General features: G+C 49.3%; 1 protein-coding gene across 3 annotated transcripts in view; it reads left to right on the forward strand.

Annotated features, from left to right (window-relative positions):
- Positions 1-2,773: 2,773 nt before the first annotated feature.
- CUX2 (cut like homeobox 2) overlaps positions 2,774-22,485 on the forward strand; it is a 269,432-nt gene continuing 249,720 nt past the window's right edge. For all 3 annotated transcript variants that reach the window (XM_081252625.1, XM_081252626.1, XM_081252627.1), the window contains exon 1: positions 2,774-2,876. In XM_081252625.1, the coding sequence (XP_081108751.1) occupies positions 2,814-2,876 (63 nt within the window). In that variant the 5' untranslated portion in view covers positions 2,774-2,813. The remainder of the gene's footprint in view (positions 2,877-22,485) is intronic.

Below are 22,485 nucleotides of genomic sequence, written 5' to 3' on the forward strand. Positions count from 1 at the left end.
AAAAAAATTTTTGTCTGTGTTGGGTCTTCATTGCTGTGCAGGCTTTCTCTAGTTGTGGAGAGCATGGGCTACTCTTCATTGTGGTGCACAGGCTTTTCCTTGCGGTGGCTTCTCTTGTTGTAGAGCCTGGCGTGCAGGCTCAATAGTTGTGGCATGTGGGCTTAGTTACTCTGCGGCATGTGGGATCTTCCTGGACCAGGGATCGAACCCATGTCCCCTGTATTGGCAGGCGGATGCTTATCCACTGTGCCACCAGGGAAGTTCCCTCTTTTGCTTTCTTTAATCTGGAATAGTTCCTCAGTCTTTCTGTGTGTTTCATGTGACACTGACATTTTTGAAGAGAACAGGCTGTTTACTTCTAGAATTACCCCCTCCATTTGGGTTTGTCTGATATCGCTTCACAATTAGATTCAAATTATGCACTTTTGGCAGGAATAGCACAGAAGTGGTGTTGTGTCCTTCTCCATACATCATGTCAGGAGGTACATGATGTCAATTTGTTCCATGACTGCAAAGTCAGACATAAATTTAAAATAATCTTTCATCAAAACCTTGATTTGTTAAAAATTGCTTTGAAAGGTTTCACACTCACTCCAGATTTTCTACTACAGGTCTTTAAAAAAACAGACTCAAAGACAAGAAGCTGCAAGCTTTACAGATGCTCAGGAGAAAATGTAGCCATTAAAAAAAATTGCCATGCAATAGTTATGAAATTTCCCTAAATTCATTTTGCAGAATGAGAACTGTAATTTAAACGTGAAGTTATCGAGAGCTCAGATACACCACATATCACGTGCAATTTAATCTGGCAAGGAAACAGGCCACTCGGAATTGCTAACTAGGCCTAATTCATTACATCTTGGTGAATGCTGTACTTTTGGCCTTACGAGTCTTTCAACTTGTGCATTAATATATTTACCCAGGCCTCATGGAAGATGTATGGGGATGGTAACAGAAATACTGTATCCTTGTTTAAATCACATTATGTTTTTTAAACAGCTCGAGTGATTGCTCAGAAAGATCACACCTTCTTCTGGAGCATTTATGAAACAATTATTTACATTACATTAAAAACTTTAATTGCCTTGAAGCACGTGTTGCAAGACACAGATATTGGAAAATCATCAAAAATATCCATCACGATTCTTTCTTCTTTACAACTCTTCTAAACTTTATCTTTTTTATAACCCTCTGTATTGATCTATTGTCCCAGACCAAGAGTGATGTCAGAAGTCCAAGCTGGGTCATAAAAAGAGAATACAATTTCCGATTGCTGTCTATAAAAGCATATCTTTTGCCCAGAGAAAAAGGGGGGAAATGCCCCCCTTTTGGGGTGGGATTTGGCAGGGACTTGCCAGAGAGGGAGAGTGACCCCAGGGTCAGGAGAAGTGCTGGTTATGGAGGGGGTTGGGAGGTCTGAGTTCCTCCTGGGGTGGAGGGTGGGTAGGACGTTGGGAAGAGACTGGGGACCTCTCACTTGCACAGAGGCAAAAAGAGGGAAAATGTAAAGGAAATCTAGTCACCTCTATTGTCCAGCGTCCGAGAAATTGCAAAAGACCAGAATTTCCCTCCATCTGGGCTAAAGACAATCATAATAAAGGAGGCCCATACTGCAAAGGACCTGGGGTCCGCAGCTAGGCTAAGGACCCCGGAATAATGATGGTAACAATAGCAGAAACCCCTGTAGTTGTTAATGATCCAGAGCTGGGCTAGGGCCCCCTCAACATATCATAACAATAAAAGCCAACCCACTGTGTGGAAAAGGGCTCAAGAGGTTTGGTAACCCTCTTTAATAATCATAACAATAAAACGGCCTCCCATTCTAAAGTTGTGAGGAGCCCATGTAATTGGACTAAAGGCTCCCGAAAATAATAACAATAACAAGAATCCCTATTGCAGAGGACCCCAGGAAAAACCAGTGCTATGGCCAAGACACCGCTCTCTAGTAATAATCATAACAGTATCATGGCGTGGAAACTGCGCGCGGCAGTGGTGACATTTCCCACAACTCAGTGGCGCCCCCGGGCAGCTACGACCCGCCCTCTGGCCGGCTCCCATAAGCCCGCCGGCCGGCGAGTCTACACAGCTCGAGCTGCGGGCTGCTACCCTCGGATGCGAAGCTTAGCTGGCGGAGAAGCGGCGGCAGCCCGAGGCACGTGTTGTGTGTGCTCCGATTGCAAAAGAAAAAAAATGCATTGCAAACTATTAACTTTTTTTTTTAAGTATGCAATGCCGGGGATGGGGGATAGACAGGTGCGAGGCGGGGGTAGGCGCCCCACGCGCCGGCCTCCTGCTGCCCCCCCCTCAAACTTCCCTTTGCATTGATCAGCACGTTACGTCTGTATTGATAAGTTTGCAAAAAGCCAAAGTCAAGTGCATTCGCGCGGCACACCGACCCCGGACTTGCGGGGGAGATGCAGCGAGCGCTCCGCGGGCCCGGGAGCCGGCTGCAGGCAGGGCAGCGGCGGCGCCAGCGCCTCTTGGAGAGGCTGCCTCCGCCCCCCCCCCCCCATCCCATCCCCGGCCGCCTCCCCGCGGCGGGCACCGAGCTCCCCGCCCCGCGCGCTCCTCCCGCGCCCTCCGGGGGTCGGGGGGGCGCACGGCTCCCGGGCCCGGCGGCGGCGGCGCGGCGGCGCCGAGGGGCTGCGGGTGGCAGGAGGCTGTGGGGCGCCCGAGGGGCCCCGAGCAGCGGCGCGCTGGGCCCGGGCGGCCGGCGGCGGCCCCGGGGCTGGGGGGAGTCCAGCCCGGATATTGAGTGCAGCCATTGAGAAAAGCCAAACTCTTGTGTGTGTGCGTCTCGAATAGCCCCCAAGATGGCCGCCAATGTGGGATCGATGTTTCAATATTGGAAGCGATTTGATCTACGGCGACTCCAGGTTAGTGCGGGCAGCACTGGCCGCGCGGCCGTGGGGAGCCCTCGGGCGCGCCCTGGGCGCACTGGGGAGGTACCCGGGAGGGCGGTCGGGCGCCCCAGGGAGGCGGGCGGCGGCTGCTGGGGCTCGCCGGGGCTCGACTGCCCGCTGCCCATCGATAGGTATTAGGAATTGATCTCGCCGCTGCTCTTTGTTCGGTTCAATCATCGATTAGCCGCCGCGACCGTGGAGAAGCGCTAGCGAGCCCACGGCCCGGGGAGCGAGGCGGCGGGCGAGCGGCGGAGTGAGGCACGGGGAAGGCAGGGTCTGCGGTCCCAGGCAGGGGGCTGCCGGCGGGACCACCGGCAACCCCCCTTGCGCCGCACTTTGCGCGCCTCCCAACTTCGCGGCGCCCAGTGCCTGTCCGCGCCCGGCTCGGGTTCGGGCGAGGGAGGGAGGGAGCTGGCGGGCTGGGAGGAGGAGGAGGAGGAGAGGGGGGAGGCATCCGGGGTTGGCGAGGAGGCGGCTCCGCGCCCCGTCGCCCGCCGGCACCTCCACCGCCCGCCTGGCTGCGCAGCCCGGACGCGCAGCCACCCGGGGGCCGCTGCTGCCGCCCCAGCCGCTACAGCCACCATCGCTGGACTGGCCGCCTACACCGGCAGACCTCTCCTTGGGCCGGGTTCTAGGGGTTCGTCTTTGCTTCTTGTCTTATTCCCGCTTCCGACCTCTTTCCAAGTCTAGATGGGGACGGGCGGTGGAGATGGGCCCGGGGCGCGCGCAAGTTTGCGCTCCTGCCTCGGGGGCCTTGGAGAACCGGGAGCGGAGCAGAGCAGGTGACTCCGGGCCCTCGGGCCCACGGGAACTTTTAAATGGGAAATTTCCCTCGCTGTCTTCTACCTCCCGCTTTTCCTCCCCGACACTCCGCTCTTCTCTCCTTTCTCCAGCCTCTTCTTTCTCTCTCTTCTTGCCCTCTTCCTCCCTAGGGTGACTCCCTCCCAAACTCCGGCACTTTATCCCCATTCCACCTTTCTCTGGGAGTCTGTCTCCCCCAGATTTGGGGGTATTCTCTGCTGACCCAATAGGACGCCGAGCTGGGGGGTGGAATCTCAGAGAGCTGCGCGCTGGAGGCACAGCGCTAGCCTCTGTCCTTTCCCAGGTGCCCCAGGATGCTCCAGACAAGCCCCCCAAACCCAGAAGTCTCACCAAGGTGCGGTGGGAACAAGGGGCGGGGAAGTGGTGCTGATAACGGGCGATTAAAGCATCCTGCCTTGGCCTTGACATTCTCAGAAGAAGGGAGAGCTGATGCTCTGGAGATAAAAAGGGACCCACTTTTTATTTTGTTTTTTTAAAAATCCGCCTGCAAATCTTGTCAAGTTTCTTCTGATAAGTAGTTACAGTACCCCCTCCTCCTGGTGGCTTCCCAACCCCCCTCCTTCCTAACTCCTCACTCCCTGCAGGCCCCCTCCCTCAAAGCCATTGAGCTGGAGAGAAAATCGGGGCACTCAGGCATGCAGTTAATAACTGCGAGTGCCTTGCAATTCCAGGTCGTCACTCGAGTTGGGGCTACAGTTTGGTGGCCAGCTGAGGCGGGCAGGGCTGTGAACTGTGCTTGCTGGTTTAAATGATGCTAAAGTGGCCTTTCTGGAAGAGTGGGGGATGGGGGGAGAGAGAGAGAGGGAGAGAACGGGAGAGAGAGAGTTGGGCAGCCACATTGGGCTTGGCACGAAGGCCAATGGTAATTGTATTCCCTGCTAATGTTTGTAAATGAGACCCGGGCACGGCTGGGGGACAGCGTCTTTATTTATGATTGATGTTCTGTAACATAAGGAATGACAAGAACGTGGCAGATGAGAGAAGAGGAACCAGAAGGGCTGGTGAAAGCCCTTTGCAGGGTCCTATTGTTATTCTGGGCTGGAGAAAATTTCCGCGGTGAGATTTGCAGCGCTGGTATTTGCTCCCGGTTGGCCAGAATGTCAGTTAACACAATTTTCATTAGATAACTCGTTTTCAATCCGGGGAGCTTGGGCTGCAACCGGGAGGTAGAGTGAGACCTGGGGCTGGATGCTGAGGGGTGGGTGCGGCTCCCAGGGGGCTGATTTCTGAGCTGGAGTGGAGGGGGTGTTGAACCTCACTCTTTTCCTTCTCAGGCTCAGGGGTCTTTTGTGAAGCTGTTGGGGTCACCCAAATCTTGATTCCAGTTGGACTGTCATTGATCTGAGAACCCTTTGTTAAGGTTTTAGAAGATGCTGAGGTGGAAAAGCAAATTTGAACTCGAAAGGATGAAGGTGGGGATGGTGGAGAGCCTTGTTCAGGTGATGGGGATACAGGGCCAAGACGTCTCCCTGCACAGGGTGTATACATAGGGTGCGGGAGGGGCGGGTGTGTTCATTAAGACAATGGCTGGTGTGTCTGGCACGAAAGGAGAAGGCTCTGGGGAAGGGGTTAAGCTCATTTACATGGATATTACGTGGGGTGGGGTCCCTGTGGGAGTTTGAAAAGCTGCACACTTCTAGAGAGCAGAGAGGTAAATGTGGCAGCGGTGGCCAAGTGTAAACACTGAGGCCCTCACATCTGCCGTGGTCCCCACCCTCGTCCTGAAACGTTCAGTTGTCCCCCTGCCCGGTAGGCCGACACCTCCCCCCACAACCCCCGTATTCTCACTGATGGCATTTTGTTGGAAACGGATTATGAGCCTAAGCACTTTTGCCTGGGATCATCTCTTGTGCATAATGCTAATGACTCCTATGCCATACTTTTATTTTCATTTTTTTCCCTTCCCACTTTCCTCTCACAGGGGATATAGCCAGAAAGGAAAACTTCATCTCGCTCATTCCAAGATCTGGGTAGGAAAGGTGGGTCCCCACCCCAGGCCCTGTGCAGGCCAAGAGCTTTGGGCCCACTCTTCACGTGGCCCAGCTGCTTATGAGTGTGAGGTGTGTGGCTTCAATTCATTGGTTTTATGCAGCCTAGTTGCTGAGTGTTAAAGTGGCCGAGGCAGCAAAGGAGGCCTGTGTCCCCAGGCCAGACCATGCTGCTGACGCCACCCTGATCCTGGCAAGAAAGGTGACCTTGTACCGGCCTGTGCACAGCCCTCCGGAAGTATACATTTTTCAAATATAGAAGCAGTCCGGTTATTATTTCTTCCAGTGCCATCTCTGGACACAGCGGGGCTGTTTACCTAGGATGGAAGTCAGTCAGCAGTCTTAATGACTTGAGGGTTGATGATGGTAAAGATGCTGTGACATTTGGTACCCTACTCCAGGATCACTGAAACTGCTTCCCCCTTTCTCTGCTTGTTCTTTTTTTTTTTCCTCTGCTGCTAGCAGTCCAGGAAACGAGAAGAAAAAAAAATTCTATCTCAGAGTTGATGCTAGGCATATTTCATTTGGTTATAAGATTGCTTTATGGTGAACATTACTAATGCAGTATTTTTTTATGGCTTTTCTGTGTATAATCGTCATAACTGGATTCATACCTTTGTGATCTTCTTTTTCTGCTTCACTTTGCCACTTTTTTAATGATGCTCTGGGTCCAGTCTCCTGTGATATCTTTTTTTTGTCTTCGAAGAGGGTTAACGAGAGTTGGTGCCCAGTCCGAATGCACATCTACGTTTCTTGGGAGAAAGGAGGTTGGGTGGAGGCATCATATAGTATGAATTCGCTTGAGGTGTGAACATTTAGGGAGGAAGACTGACAGGTCGAGTGAGAGAAGCTGGACTTTTTGTAAGGAGTTTGGAGAAACTTCTGGGAAGGCTCAGTTTCTTGGCGCCTGGGAGATGGGACTTGATGGAATGTTTTTCCCCGCTCAAAGTTTAGAAAAGAGCGTGGATGTGATTAAAATATTATAACCTTATGATATTCTGAAGTGCATAAGTTTTACATATCAGCCACAGAGAGTTTAGACATCCATTAGAGCCTCTGACAGCTTGACTTATCTAAATGTGCTATCATTTAACAATGTGTCAAAATTCCCCTTTCTTTAGATGACAGCAGTAAATAAGCTATCAGCCCTGTTGGCGGAATCCTAACTTTGGAAACTTTGCTGTAATGGAACTGCTGCCGGGGTGGGGAGCAGGAGCAGACCAAGCTTGGCGTGGCCCAGGCCCAGGCCCATGTGATGGCTTGGCATTAGGCAAGGGCTGTGGGAGGTTGGCGGGGGGTGGGGGAGGAAAGGGAGAGGTGGGAGGCAGAGGGGGTGAGAGGAGATTTCTAGCAGCAGCTCTGTGAATATGACCAAACCATTGGTCAGCCCCCTGGACCCTTCCAAGTCCAACCAGTGGGTGACCCTATTCCATCTGCCTCTCCCAATTCATTGGAAGCCACACCCTGTGGGCCTTTTTTGCAGAAGGAGCTAGAAACAGGTGTTGAGAATTTATTTAAAGAACCCAACAGTCTTTTCTGGGCATCCCAAAATTCTGGATTCTCAACTCGACAGAAATTGCTTCCCAAAGATGGGCTCTCTCTTTGAGTGCTGGAAGAAAAATGAGCAGCGTCTCATCCCTGACCGCTTTTGCTGTTGGAGGTCTCGAAGTTTCTTTTATTAATACCTGAATTCACCGTAGAAAATCGAGAAACTATGGACAAGCCTAAAGAAGCAAATAAGCGTCTCAGTGGGTTATTTCAGATGAGCATGGTGTTATTTTGACTAGAGGGAACAGGTTTTCTGATGGTGGTGGTGCTTTTTCTTTTTTTTTCCTTCCTTTTTCTTTCTTTCTCTTTCTTCTTTTTTAAAAAAACTCTTCTGTTAAAAGGAGGATTCTATCTTCGAACTTGACATTCTGTTGTGGTAACCTTTCTTCCATCAGATGAGATTTAAAACGTGAGCACCTTGGCTGGTGCTAAATTTGGTGGTGGATGATGGTGGACATGGCTGTCCAGGAACTGTGGTTTTCTCTGTTGCTTTCTGAAAGGGCTGAATTTCTGGTGGCTTCCAGTTATCTAATTCAGAGACTGAGCCTGGCAGAGAGGTTGAGCATGGGAAGGGGACTGACGTGGTGGCCTACCTTTGTTCCTGGCTGAGGAATTCAGGGTTCAGTCTTTGGTTTGATTTTTCTGTCTTGGGGGTGCTCTTTATTAATGACAGTGGCTTATATTGAAGATGTCGGGGAAGATGGAGGTAGTAGATGGAGAGGAAGGGCCCCAAGAGGAGCTAAAGGTGCAGCCTCTAGCACCCCTGGGTGAATCACCCAACATTCCAAGTGTCCCATTTCTTAATCCATCACATGGCCTGGCTGTGTGCATCTGGTCTGCTGTACTAGTTGCTGTAAAGGGGAAGGATGCTGACATACTTTGTGTGCCAGTTAAACATGTTGTCTTCTAACGACCTGGGGGCCCGTTCTGGCGGTGAGGGGGAGCTATTGACGGTTTAAACAAATTTTTGAGACAAGAAATTATGTCTAGGATGGAGTTCTTGGTTTCTAAGCCTTGCAGATCCATTCACAAAAATCATTTGTAGCGTTCTGTAGGATATGAACAATCTATTCCTGTCACACTTAAAAGTTTAAAATCCAGAGTCCTTTCCCCTGGTTGTAAGGCTCCCGTAATCTGCGCCCCCCTGTTATCTCTCTGGCTTCATCTCCAGTCTCTCTCCTTCTGCACACTCTGCTCCAGTCACAATGGTCTTTTTGTCCCTTAAACACATCAAGCACATTCTTACCTCAGGGACTTTGCACTTGCCGTTCCCTCTGCCTGGGACTCTTTTTCTCCAGATCTTCCCGTGGCTGGCTCCTTCTTTTCATTTGGTCTCACCCCAAATACCTGAAGAAGCTTCCACTACCCTTTTGTGCAAATGTGCTTCCACATCTCTCAGGATGGTGTTTCCCTGAGGGTTTTGACCTCATAACCTTCTCAGGGTGTGGCATCTCTCTAGACTCTTTAGGAAACCATCTAGGTCTGCCATCAGGGTTGGCAAACTTTTTCTGTAAAGAGTCAGATAATAATATGCTTTAGACTTTGTGGTCTCTGTTGCAAGCACTCAGTTCTGCTACTATGGCATGAAAATAGCCATAGACAATAAGAATGAATGGAAATGGTTATATTCCAATAAAACTTTACAAAAACAGGTGGTGGGCTAGATTTGGCCTTAGGGCAATAGTTGCTGAGCCTGGTCTACTGGTCTATGTGATGGCTGTGGCATGGCCAAAGTGTTTCACTTTTCAGTTGAGAGTATTGGGGTAAATCAAACTTAGTTCTAGAAACTTGTTCCATACTCTTTCCCTCAAGAGGGAAGTACGAGGAGCCAGGATGGTGAGGGGCCCCTGTCTGGTTTCCAATCCTGGTTCCATCATCTACTGGCTATGTGATTTTGGATGGGTCACTTAACCTATCTGAGCCTTATTTCCTTGTCTCTAAATGGGACTAACAGTAGTCTTCACCTTTTAGGTTGTTCTTAAAGATTAAAGCACTTTAAATGTGAAAGTGCTTAGCACAGTGCTGGGCACACAACTACTGTTCCGTACGTGTCTTACGTCTTATTGTTGTTGGTATTTTTAGAGAGTAAGAGAGGGGTGAGAAAACCAAATAAGCAGCGGATCCTGGAACTTGCTGGCCTTGAAAGCTTGTTTTAGAGATTACTGGGCACTTTTTCTTTTCTCTTTTACTCCATTGGGGGCTTACTATAATAATATATTACTAATATTGTATGTGATGTCTTATATTTTGGGAGCTCTGAGCACAGAGGTTGCAGACTGGGAGCTATGTCTGGCCAGCGGAGGTATCTGTCTCGATTAGTGAAATATTTTAAAAACACTTTTGTGTTAGGTTTGTCAGCATTTAAAACATAGGAGATGTTACCTAAGAAATTCAGATGTCCAGTATCCCATATAAATCAAGCGCTCTGACCACACCTGGTAGGAGGTGGAGACCTGGCAAGGGCATGCCAAGCAGAGGGAACGGTGGTGCCAAGGCCCTGGGTTGAGGGTCTGCGCTGGGTCAGGTCAGCTGTAGGGGTCATGAGGAGGGCAGCTGTCAAGGCCACTGGCTACCTTTCTCCAGGTGCCTAGTGTCAGAAGAGGCAGTATTTCCAGAAAAAACAAAAGGCCCTTGATGAGCTTCATGAAGATACATGATTAGCCCTCTGTCTCTGCTTTTCCTCAGTAGCTCACTCACCCTCAAAGTGGGCCAGTGGCTGCCCCCCTCCTTCCCAGTCCTTTCCCTATATACCCCCTCTGCCATCCTTCAGTTCAGCCAGATGAAACAGCAGTTCCAGGATACGCATTTGTCATTAAAAAGAAAGAGAGAAAAAAGAAATCAATCCTTCAGCCTCTTTGGCCTGAGCTGGTTGTCTGCCCGAGACGCCCGGAGCCAAGCAGTGCTTAAGACTCTCTGGGCCACCGTCGCTCAAACTGGACGGGGTAAATGGCTCCCCAGGAACCATTACGGTCGATAGACTTGTCCAGCCAGCTGTTTGGAGTGTGGGTGCTGCAGACAGGGGGACCACAGAGGTCACCAGGGCAGGTATCCCTGAGTAAGGTGGTCACTCAGAGGCCACCCTCCTGGGGGCATCTACTTGGGGTGCTTGTCCATTATGAGTGTCCGTGGGCTCCAGGTATCTGAGGGGTGTAGTGTGGGCTGCAAACTCAAGCCCTGCAGTCTCCCATTCCCAAAGACATTTAGTGAGGACTCTGGAGCCACGGGGCCTGGCTCTAGTCCCAGCTCTGCCACTTACCAGCTGTGTGACCTTGGGCAAGTCAGTTAACCTTTCTGAGCCTCGGTTTTCTCTTGTGTAAAATGGGGATAATAGTAGTATCCACCTCCTTAAGGATTGTGGGTTAAGTGAGTTAATGCATGTGAAGTGTGAAATCCGTGTCCAGGACATAGATGTACTATATAATGTTAATAATAATAACTGCTATTGTCCTTCATTCTGGAAATGTATATTCACCACTCACAGTATAAGTTTTAACTATAACTAATAACTGTGTAAATAATAATAAGTAAATAGCATAAATACTATAAGTAATAATAATATACTGGAGATATCACAGTGAACCGGAAGACAAAGTGCCAGCTCTCACCCAGCCTGCAGACAATGGAGGGGTGGAAAAACGTCTCATTGGACAGATGGGTGTGTAGTTACACAGGGGGATTTGATTCTGAGACAGTATGAGGCAAAAGAACTGCCTGAGTCTGAGCATTGGGGGAGCCTTCCTGGAATAAGTGATGCTTCAGCCGAGGTGTCAAGGACAAGGTCAGGGAAGAGCATCCCAGCAGAGGAAATGTGCTGAGACCTTGAGGTGGGTGGAAAAATAGTGCATGCAAGGAATTGAAAGAAGGCAGTGAGGCTGGTCACAGATTCTGAGTGGCTCTTGGACCCACCTTCATCCTCACTCTTGCCATCTGTCAGTTGGGAGTAAGGATGAAGCATAAAATAAGATTATTTATAGCACATGTGTGGCCCAGAATGAATCTGTCTCAATGGGTACTTGGTAAACTGCCTTGGGTATTGCTTTTATTTTTTAATAAGGTATTCAAGCCCAATTCTTGCTCTGTTGCCAAATGCCCCCCACCATCCTCTGTTTTATCTTGTGATCATGGACGGGGCAGTCAGGATTCAAATCCCAGTCTGCTCCTTCCTAGCTGCATGCCCTTGGGCAAGCTATTTCTCCTTTCTGAGACTTGGTTTTCTCAGCTGTAAGATGGATACAATAATGGTACCTTCCAGTGGCGGCCATGAGAATGCACCTTGCAGATCTTTGACTATAGGGAGTGTGATTGGCAGGTGGCACCAGATAACTGCTCTTGGAGATGACCCCACAAGTGCCACAGCCAGGAGCTGAGTTTAGCAGGGACTAAAAGCAGACCTGTTCCTGGGACACACAGGACTCCTTTGCAGGCTCCAGACTCCTCGGCAGTCTAGGATACTTCCACAAACCAGCCAACCTACCTACCAACTTCCCTTCCTTCTTCCCTCCCTCCCTCCCTTCCTTCCTTCTCTTCTTCATTCTGGCTCCCTCCTGCAGGCGCAGGCATTGATCCTGATAAATCTCTCTGTCTCGTAATCCTGCCTTTGTGTCTGCTTCTCAGAGGATCACAGTTCCCTACAGGAAACATGAAATGAGGTTTGGACATCTACCTAAGGCACCTAATACATAGGAGGTGCTCAGTTGAGGTATCTTTTATGTCTTGTTGGGAGCCTGGGGGGCGTTACTCTCAACGTTGTCCCCTCCTGGTTGCCTGTTCTTACCTGGCCCACTGTGTGATTAGGTGCCCCCTTCCCTTTTTCATCCCTCCATTATCTCTCACTCTCATTTCCTGCCACTCCTCCCCTTTTTATTCAAGCACTCTGGCCTCCTCACTGTTCCTTGAACACACCAAACATTCCAACCTCAGGGCCTTTGCACTTGCTGTTCCCACTGTCTGGGAAATGCTTTCCCAGACATCTCCTTAGTTCTGTCTCAGTCCCTTCAGTCCTTTGCTTAAATATCACCTCTTCGGAGATGTCCTCCCTAAGCTCTCTTTCCAAAATAGCCTCCCCCCATTTCTTTACCGCCATCTGCTTTACCTGGGGAGGGCAAGGACATAGTAAGTTCTTAATAAATATTTGGATGATGGAGAGGATGGTTACCACAGGAAGGGTGAGGCGAGGGCAGCTGTCTTGACTCCACCTTGGGGGTGGTTCTGGGGGACCCAGCTCCTCCCAGATCCCCAGCTTCTTTACCCATCACTAGCTCTTGAAAGTCTCTCACTCTGTGACTGGGAATTGGGCACAGGCCTCAGACTCACAGTGAACAAGGGTTTATCTTTAGCTCTGTGAGTCTCGCTTTAGAAACTGGTGACCCCAATTCCAGCCTGGGAGGTGGCTCCCATCCTAATTAATAAATCCATTAATTAATTTCTGGCAGGCTGTGGACCATCAGTGGTGGTTTGGTGGCCTCAGTCACAGACAACTCAAAGCAGGTCCCTGCAGCCGGTGAGATGGCTGTTATGGGGGACACAGATAGCCAGTTAACACGTTTTTGGACCCAGATGACATTCTTCTCCCAAAGCCTGGTTCATGGGCCCATCTCATCAACCCAGCAGGCATCAAAGAGGGATCAAGGTCTCTGGACGCTAGAGTTGAGGGGATTTCCTGCTCAGCATCCCCTGGGACTCCTAGTTTACAGTCAGGCAAGAGGTCAGGATCGAAGTCTCCCCTTTCCTTTTGTGGTGGAAGGACTCTGTCCAGGCCTCGGTTTTCCTGTCTAAGATGGAGCTTCCCTGGGTTGTCGAGACAAGATTATTCATTCATTCAGTTAATGAAAATTATTCAGCACCTGCTATGTGTCAGGTGCAATGTGAGGTGTTGGGGGTGCATCAGTGAACAAAACAGACCAAGTCCCTGCCCTCATAAAGCTTTGCTATTATAACCGTTTGGGGATGGAAGTACTTTTCTTCAAGGCTGTGAGAAGTAAAGAGCGACAAACCAATACAGACACAGCCTAGGGCTGGGCATGCTGTAAGCCTTTCCAAGATAGTGACTGTTCTTAATCATTGTCTTTATTAACAACAACACCAACAATAGTAATAACTATGTTGATGATGACGGTGATGCTGTGAGGTAGTTTGAGGTAATTCCTGTTGAATTTCAGGTACCCTGGAATCAGCACCTGAAATGATTTGAGCATGGGCTTGGAGTAGTCAGACCTCACTTTGGACCCTGGCCTTGCTGCTTCCTAACTGGGAGGCCTTGGGTGATTCACTAGACTTTTCTAAGTCTCAGTTTCCTCATCTGTAAAATGGGAATTATACACAGCCTCTACCTCATAGGGACATTGTGGGGGTTTGATGAGTGGAAGCATGGCAAGTCCGCACCGGGCCTGGAATATGTTGAGTCCCAGGAAACGAGCAGCTATTATTACCTTTATTATTATTGTCAGGATCATTATTGTTTGTTATTCACCTCCTGGTCCTCACCAGCCAGCGGCAAGGTGGACTAGATCCTTGCAGAGAGGCACTGGATGGGAGGTCAGGCCTCTCCAAATGCCCCTTGGCTGGCTTTAGCAAGGACAGGCCTGGAATTTGCTTTGGAGCTTCAGAAGGAAGCTCTCTGCACAGAAAGGCCTGACAGTTCTTTAACAAATAGCTCTTGAACCTTTATTGCATGCTAGACAGTGTTTAGAGCCCTTGACAGATATTATCTCGTTTAATTCTCACAACACTAGGACAGGAAAACTACTGTTATCCCATTTTTACAGTTGAGCAGACTGAGGCACAGATGGTTAAGTCCAAGGCCATATTGTCAGCAAGCAGCAGAGCTTGAACTCTAACCCAGGATGCAGGTCTGTTGACCACTCATGTCCCTGCCCTTCACTCACTAGGGGCCGGAGGTGCCTCTTCCAGAGCCAGTCCCCCGACTCCCTGCTCCCCTCTCAGGGTTCCCCCACCTATAGTCATTATGCTTGTGTTTTCCCCTTCGTTTTTTTTTTTTTTTTTGCGGTACGCGGTCCTCTCACTGTTATGGCCTCTCCCGTTGCGGAGCACAGGCTCCGGACGCGCGGGCTCAGCGGCCATGGCTCACGGGCCCAGCCGCTCCGCAGCATGTGGGATCTTCCCGGACCGGGGCACGAACCCACGTCCTCTGCATCGGCAGGCGGACTCTCAACCACTACGCCACCAGGGAAGCCCTCCCCTTCATTTTTTAAACATCTTAAAAGACCTCATCATTGTCAACTCATGGAAATGAATCCAGACCCACAAGCCTGAGAGGAATGGGGTAGGGTGGCAGGTGGGAGGTTATTAATAACACAAGAAAGATTCCTGTCTCCTGTCCTGGAAAATGAACACCACCCGGCCATCCATCCCTGGCCTACCCGCCAGAGTCCAGAGCTGTGTGGCGCGCCCTGTGGTTCGGCCTGTGTTCGCAAAATGAAATTCTCGGCCCGGGCTGATAATAAGCAGGTATTGATTGCTGCCTTGGTCATTATCAAGATTTATTTAGTCGATATGGCCTCCTCGATCAATAAATCGTGTCGTTGATAAAGAAAGAAGGGGATAGACTTGTAGGCTTTATTAAAAAAGTTTTTTAGATTTTTTTTCTTAACTGATAAATCTTTTTCTTAACTGCTAAACCCTCTTTCCGTGGCTGTATCACCCACACTCTACATTTCATACTTGGCTCCATAAGCTCTTTCCTTTCATGGTAGAACTTAACTTACTCTGGTTTCTGGAAGCAAACACTTGGGGTCCAGCTGCTTCTGGAATGGCGCCTGGGACTCAGATGTCTCCTCACTTTTCTGTCCTCCCCCCAGTACGGGGCTGGGAGTTACTTCCTGGCTTGTCAGTACCCCATACTTTCATTTCGTCCACAAAACAACCTTTTGCAGTAGGTACTAGTGTTACCCATTTTTCAGAAGAGGAAACTGAGGCCAGAGGGGGGCCATCCAGTGTCACAAAGCACTTGAATCTAGTCTGGCCAGTCTTTGCTCTGAACCTGACATGTATTCATCAAATAGCAAATATTTATCTAGTATGTGCTGTGGGCCAAGCACAGTGTCAGGTGCTGGGTATAGAGGGGTAAGCTAAATAAATTAATGTGTAATTACTGAGATAGAAAGAGTGGAGGAAAGAAATGACCAAATGCTACTAAAATCAAGATGAAGGAGGAACCTGTTTATTCAGGGTAGTTACTGAGTAGGTGACATTTAGGCTGAGACCTGAACAATGAGGAGCCAGTCAGGCAAAGTTCAGGTGGAAGAGACTTCATAGCTACAGGAACAGTATGTGCAAAGGCCCTGAGGTGGGAATCCACTTGGCACATCTAGGAACTGAAGGAAGGCCAGTATGGCTGAGACAGGGTGGTCAAGGAAGGGGGGAGGGTAGAGGACAGGATGAAGTCCGAGAGGGAGGTAGGCCCTGTAGACCACGGTAGGGGGTTGTATTCAGTTGGATTATATTCTCAGGGAAGCGAGAGGACATTGAGGGTTTAAAACAGTGGAGAAACAGGATCCAGAGTATGTTTGGTTCCCACTGGGTTCCGCCTGATAGGGAACAGTGAAGGAAGGGAGGGAACGTTTGGAAAATAGGTAAAAGAGAGCTTCTATGACAATCTGATGTGTTATCTCTGCCCAGAGAGGGTCTTAGTGCTGAGAGGCCTTTGGGTGTACAAGTGTTTTGAGGACTATGTCATTCCAGGTCGGGGGGGTGGGTGGGAGAAGTTTTCCAGGGGGACATACCTGATGCCCCCAGCAAGGTGGCAGCTGTGCTTCCTTAGGAAGGGGGTGGTTGCTTCCCTTGTGCAAATGGCTAGCTGGTGTTTTGGAGGCCTCTCGTGGCAGGTATGCAGTGGGCAAGGGGTGTTGTGTTCCTCTCCTCAGAAATAGAACTGGTGCAAGGTGGTGGGGCAGGACTTGAGTTATGTTCTGCAAAGGGCTCTTTGCACTCTGGTTGTGGGTTTGGTTTCTAGCATGTTACCAAATGTTGCTTAACAGTAAGGACCGTGAAAAGATGAGGTGACTAAGATGGTGTGGATATCAGAGCACAGGACACAGGCCGGTGCTCTGTTGAGCCATGTCCTGGCCATGATATATGGGGATGCTATTGGGTAGAAGAGGGGTTGGATGTCTACCTGGGGGATTATTGGGAATGTGGGCTGGAGTACACAATAAATGGGACATTTCTCACCCTTTAGTTTTGTCCAGTCTCCGAGCACCCACACACTGGAAGTCTGGCAGGGGTTGGGTGTCCAAGTGTCTACCATCCATCCAATACTATTTCATCTGTTCATTCATAAGTTTGCTCACTTATCCATTTTTATCCACCCACTCAGCAATTTATCCAGCTGTCTACTTTGTAGTCCTACTGACTTCATCCATCCACCTACCCATTCATCATCTATCTATCTATCCATCCATCCAGTCATCCATCCATGTATCTAATTACACATCCTTCCATCTATCCATTCATCTACTTAGCCACCCAGCAACCCATCATGCCCCATCACTTCTCCCTGGACCTTGGTCTCCCAGTTTGCTTTCCTGTACTGACTCTGACCTCCCCCACTCTTTTTGACACGTGGAAGTTAGTGAGATTATTAAAAACCTATTAAGAACCGTTTACAATGGCTCCCCATTGCCTTTGGGGCAAAGGCCCCAGCATGACCTTCTGGGCTTAGCACAGCTGGTCTCTACCCTGCATACTTGGTTTATAGTATTGCAAGTCTTCCGCTTTCTTCTTGATCTTCTGTCTAGTTGTTCTATCCACTGTTGAAAGTAGGATACTGAAGTCTCTATTATTGTTGAATTATCTATTTCTTCCTTCATTTCTGTCAGTTTTGCTTCGTGTGTCATGGTGCTCTTTTATTGGTTGCATATATGTGTTTAATTGTTATATCTTCCTGGTGGATTGACCCTTTTACTGTTATAAAATATCCCTCTTTATCTCTAGTAACATTTTTGTTTGTTTTAAAGTCTATTTTATCTGATACCTGTATAGCCACTCCTACTTTCTTTCTTATAGTTGCTGTTTGTATGATATATGTTTTTCTATTCTTTTATTTTCAGTCTTTTTGTGTCTTTGAATTTAAAGCGTGTCTCCTGTAGATAGCATGTAGTTGGATCTTGTTTTCTTATCTAGTCTGAAAATCTGCCTTTTGATGGGATTGTTTAATCCACTCACATCTAATATTATTATTGATATAGTTGGATTTAATCTACCAACTTGCTTTTTGTTTTCTATATGTCTCATGTCTTTTTTGTTCCTCTGTTTCTCCTTTTCTGCCTTCTTTAGCATTGCGTGAATATTTTCTAATGTAGCACTTTAATTTCGTTAATGGTTTTTAACTATATTCTTGAGGGTTTTTTTGGTGGTTGCTCTATGGTTTACCGTATACATCGTAGCTTAACAGAATCACCTTCAGAATTATACTAGCTTAATTCTAGTTTGTCTGCTGTTCTTGACCTTGATCTTGAGCCACATTCGCTGTGCCCTCCATGTTCCAGACTTACACGTCTTTCTTCATTTTCCTCTGCACCACAGCCCCCTGTGCATTACCTCCCCCTGCTTGGGACGCTGTTCCCTCACATCCCCTGTCAACTCCTCCCTCACCCTGGAAGCTTGTTTAATGTCACTTCCTCAGGGCAGCTTCCCCACTCCCCCTTGAGATGCTGGGTCCCACCTCTACTGCACTTACCACGGCGGGTATCACACACAGCTCTGATTATTGATCAACTGCCGCCTCCTTCTGTGAACTCTAAGCTCCATGAGGGCACAAAGCAGCTTGTCCCCAGGATCTAGCAGCTGGGGGCTGAGCACATAGTAGGCCCTCAAAAAGTATCAGTCAAGTGAATAAACGGAATGGATGTGAATGTCATGTGACTGTATTTATGTATCTATGTGTGTACACTGCATCTTTTTTGGTGTATTTTTGAGTATGTTTGTGGGTCTCTGCACGTTTATGTGTGTCTGTCCTTGTGTGTGTATATTAGCGTGTTTCTGTATGTGTATGTGTCTGAGTATGTCTTTGTGTCCTTCTGAGTGTCTTTGTACATGTGCCTCTGTGTCTGCATGCACGTGTGGGTGACTCTGTGTGTGCACTCATGTGTATGTCATTGTCCATGCATGCATCTTAGTGTGTATGTGTATACATTTGTGTGCTCATGCTCCCAAGCAGCAGCTCCTTTCAGTCTCCTTGCCATGCACTTATTTTTTGACTAGTTTAGTGTAGCATTTAATGATTTCCCCAGAGCTAAGCACAGCCCCCCAAGTATTGACCTTGCTGCATTAGAGCTAACTCGGGGTAATGCACTACCAGCTGTCAGGTACTTCTCCTCAGAATTGGCTGCTGCACCTGCCCTGTCTCCTTAGCCCCAGCTTTATCCCTTAGAGGAGAAGACCCCAGGTTGGTACCTTGGTGCAGGGGCAGAGAGGTTCCTGACAGACAGATTGGCTTCCCTCTCACCACTGTGTGATGCAGCCAGGGACTGCCCCTTTTCATACCTCAGTTTCCTCATCTGTGAAATGGGGGTAGCAATAATAGTCACCTCATAGGGTTGTAGTGTGGAGGAAATGAGATAATCTTTGTGAAGGGCTTAGCTTGGAGCCTAGCATGTACCAGGCGCTCCATAAATGTTATTCTGTCACCTGCTGTCATGCAGGTGTTACCTGTTACCTCTAACCTTAATAGTGGGAGTGATGATTTCAGGCTGTGGCACAGAGGCAAACATCTAAGGAACTCTCTTTCTTCAAGGGGTGCTTTCCAAATGGCTTCTCTGTGGCCATCCAAGGGCTGCACATCTGCTCCAGTGAGAGCAACATGCTAACCCACAAGTGCCCAGAGAAGTTCAGAGGCTTCCCATACACATACAGCCTTTCCCCAGTAGAGATGGGATTTTGCCCCAGGAATTTCTGGCTTCTAAAACTCTACCAACTGCTTGCATAGTCTCTAGCCTCATCTCTCTCTCTTGCTCCCCAAACCCGTATATCTTCCCTATCCCCAAACTGCCATACTCCTCATACTTTGCAGCCTTTGCATTTGCTTTTCCCTCTGCCTGGAATACTGTTCCCCTTGTTCTTTGGTGGCCCCAGCCCTCCTTCCCTGACTCTTTGCTGAGTTGGGCACCATCTTCTATCTCCTGCTCGGGCATCCCTGGCCTGGGCTGCTTTTCAGGCCACCCGGTGACTCCCTGGTTCCTTGCTGGTCTCCCTCGTCAGATGGTGAGCTCATTACTCTACATTGCAGCTGCAGTAACTGGTGTGACACTTGGTGAATGCTGAATGCCCAGTGCCCTGATCAGAGGTCACATTTTTAAAACTCAGGTTCCTGGCTTCTCTTCTCTTTCATCCCTGGGCCTGCATTTCAAACAGGGCAGCAGTCAGCTGAGATGTGTAATGGGGGTGGGAATGGAGAGTGGGTTTCCCATTTTGCACAACCCCCAGTGGGCCCAGTTGTCCCATTGATGCTCCTTGTGCAGCCTCCATAGGCATGTGAGTTAGCAGCCTTACTCTAGGGACCAGCTGTGCTGACTTTGTGACGGGTGTGGAGATGATTCTGCCTTCTCTGGTCTCAGTATGGCCATTCCAGAAAATGGGCAGAATTTACATGACCGTTCAGGGATGAGAGGAGTGCTGAAGTTTCGTTTTTTGGTTTTTTTTGTTTGTTTTTTAATTGATCACTTATCAAGAGTGGCTCTGTGCCAGGCACAACTCTAAGTGCTCCCTAAATACCATCATGTAAATGATTTAATTCCCATAACAGCTCTATGATGTAGACACTATTAATATCACCCTTTTGCAAAGGAGAAAGCTGAGGCACAAAGAGGTCACGTGACTGGCCCAGGATTACTCAGCAGAGTCAGGCAGTCTGATTCTAGAGGTCCTCCTGCGTTTGCAGGCTCTCCTGCCTCTTGTTACTTCTGTGAATACCCAAAGCAGAGACTGTACAGCTGGGAAAGGGCTACTGTATATGCACGTTTGCCTTGTAAAGGTCTTACCGTGATGGTGTCTTGCTCGCACTGAACAGTGCCAGCGGGCAGGAGTGGAGGCATATGGGCCAGGATTCCTGGGAGTGGGCGCTGATAGCAGCTGGGGTGTCAGGGTCCCGGGAGCCGAGGTCAGAGCTGGTGACCGTGCAGGTACTCTGGGAGGAGCCAGGCCTATTTTCTGCCCTTCATCTCCTGGGGTTGCTGGACCCTGGGCCCCTTGAGCCAGCAGCCTGTGAGCCTCTCTGAACTAGCACTGTCCCTTGGAGGGTATTCTCCTCAGCCTCTGTAAGCAAGGGGGTTGGTCCCTCGGCCCATGGCCTACTTTGTGAAATTCATCTCTGGAAAAAAATGACTCTCTGAGCAGAGCAGAACATCTTGGCATCTCGTGGTGGGTGAGGCCTTCTGCCTCCCCAGAGTGGGGAGGAGAGAAACCCAGGCCCAGCTCCTGCTTCCCACTTGGCTTCCACGGTGGGGCGCTCCAGGGAAGGCAGCTCTCCCAGTTCCCAGTCCCCGAGCCCCTAGAGCTGGCCCAGCTGCCCCATCAGTGCATGTTCCCTTGCATCCTACCTAGGATGGCCCCTTTGGTGGGTTGGGGCTGGCCCAGCTGCTAACAGGTAAGTGGCTTTGGGCCAGAGCATAATTTGTTTCTCTGGGATATACTGATGAGCTGCCCTAATTAAGTGCCTTGCTAATGAGAATCAAACCACTTCCCTGGAGTCAGGTGGATCGGAGCCTGGCTCTGCCGTGAACCAGCCGTAGGTCCTGGAAGAGCCCTCAGTTGCATTGGGGTCTCAGTTTGTCTTCCACACTATGGTGCTTCCTGTGTTCTCTCCCCTCCACACTAGACCCTGTGGTTTGCTTTAGTCCTTCCTGTCACCACACACAGCCAGCGCTTGTGGGCCTCGGGGGCTATTGAGAGCTGACTTAAAGAGACATTAGGTAGAGGCTAATTATTGCTTTCTTTGGGAGAAGTTCTTGTCACTGGTGGTCAGATCCACCAATCTGTTTCTCATGCTGGGCCTCTTCAGTGGGTCTGTGAGGAGAGAGAGATGTTGGGGATGAGGGCAGTTCTTAAAATGTGTGACTTTGTGTTAATGTATCAGTCGTTTACTGCTGTGTAACAAACCACCCCAAACCTTACTAGGTAAAACAATTATGTATACTGTGAGTCAGAATCTGAGTCAGGAATTAGGACAGAGCCCAGCTGAATCACTTCGTGATATCTGGGGCTTCAGTTGGGAAGATTCAAAGTTTGGGGGTAACTCGACAAGTCACACATCTAGTAGTTGATGCTGGCTGTCAGCTGAGACCTCAGCTACCAGTCAGAACACCAACATGTGCCCTCTCCATGTGGTCTCTCTGTGTGGACTACTTTGGGCTTCCTCACAGCATGTTGGCTGGATTCCAAGGGTGAGCGTCCTGAAGAGAGCAAGGTGAAGTGAAGGGGTGTTCATGATCTAGCCTTGGAAGTCACTAATGTCATTTCCATCTTCTCTGTTGGTCAAGGCAGTTACAAAGGACCACCCAGTTTCAAAGGGCAGTTACAAAGGACCAGGTTCAAATCCACCCTCGATGGGAAGAGTGTCAAGGTCAAGGTCATAGTGCAAGAAGAGCATGAGAGATATTGTGGTGGCTGTCTTTGGGACAACAGTCTGCTATAGTAAGGATGGTGGTGGTGATTCAGCGCTGAGTGTGACAAACCATGAAGAGAGACAGGAGGCTGTATGAGGGAAGTGGGTATGACAGGAAGTGGCCAAGTGGGGAGTAGGTGTGACAGGAAGTTGTGTGAGAGTAGTGGGTGTGACAGAGATGGCTGAATGAGGGGAGTGGGCATGACAGGGAGATCTGCATTGGCCAGAGTCCGCCATGATGGAAGTGGACCTGATGGTGACAGTGCCCAAGATACTGGCAGTACCATCTTCCCTTGCTTTCCAAGCTGCCCTCTCGAAGGCCTTGGGGTGACCAGGCTGATTCCAACATGGTTACCCAGGCCTCCAGCAGCCCAGGCCAGCATCCTCCTTACCTGGCCCTGTCTTGGCCCCCCCACCAGCCCCTGCCATCTTTCTCTTTTTCTGTGGGCCCCCAGACTCCCCATTCTCACCAGCAGCCTCCCCTTATTCCAGAAAGAGCGACTCCCACCTCAACAACCTGGAAGCGCTCCAACTACCATACTTTCCTTCAAATAAAAGCAGCTAATTAACATTATTCTTTAATTATTGCCTTTATCAACAAGGGGTC

The sequence above is a fragment of the Mesoplodon bidens genome (assembly GCF_964165515.1).
Source record: "Mesoplodon bidens genome assembly, chromosome: 13".
Lineage (NCBI taxonomy): Eukaryota > Metazoa > Chordata > Mammalia > Artiodactyla > Ziphiidae > Mesoplodon > Mesoplodon bidens.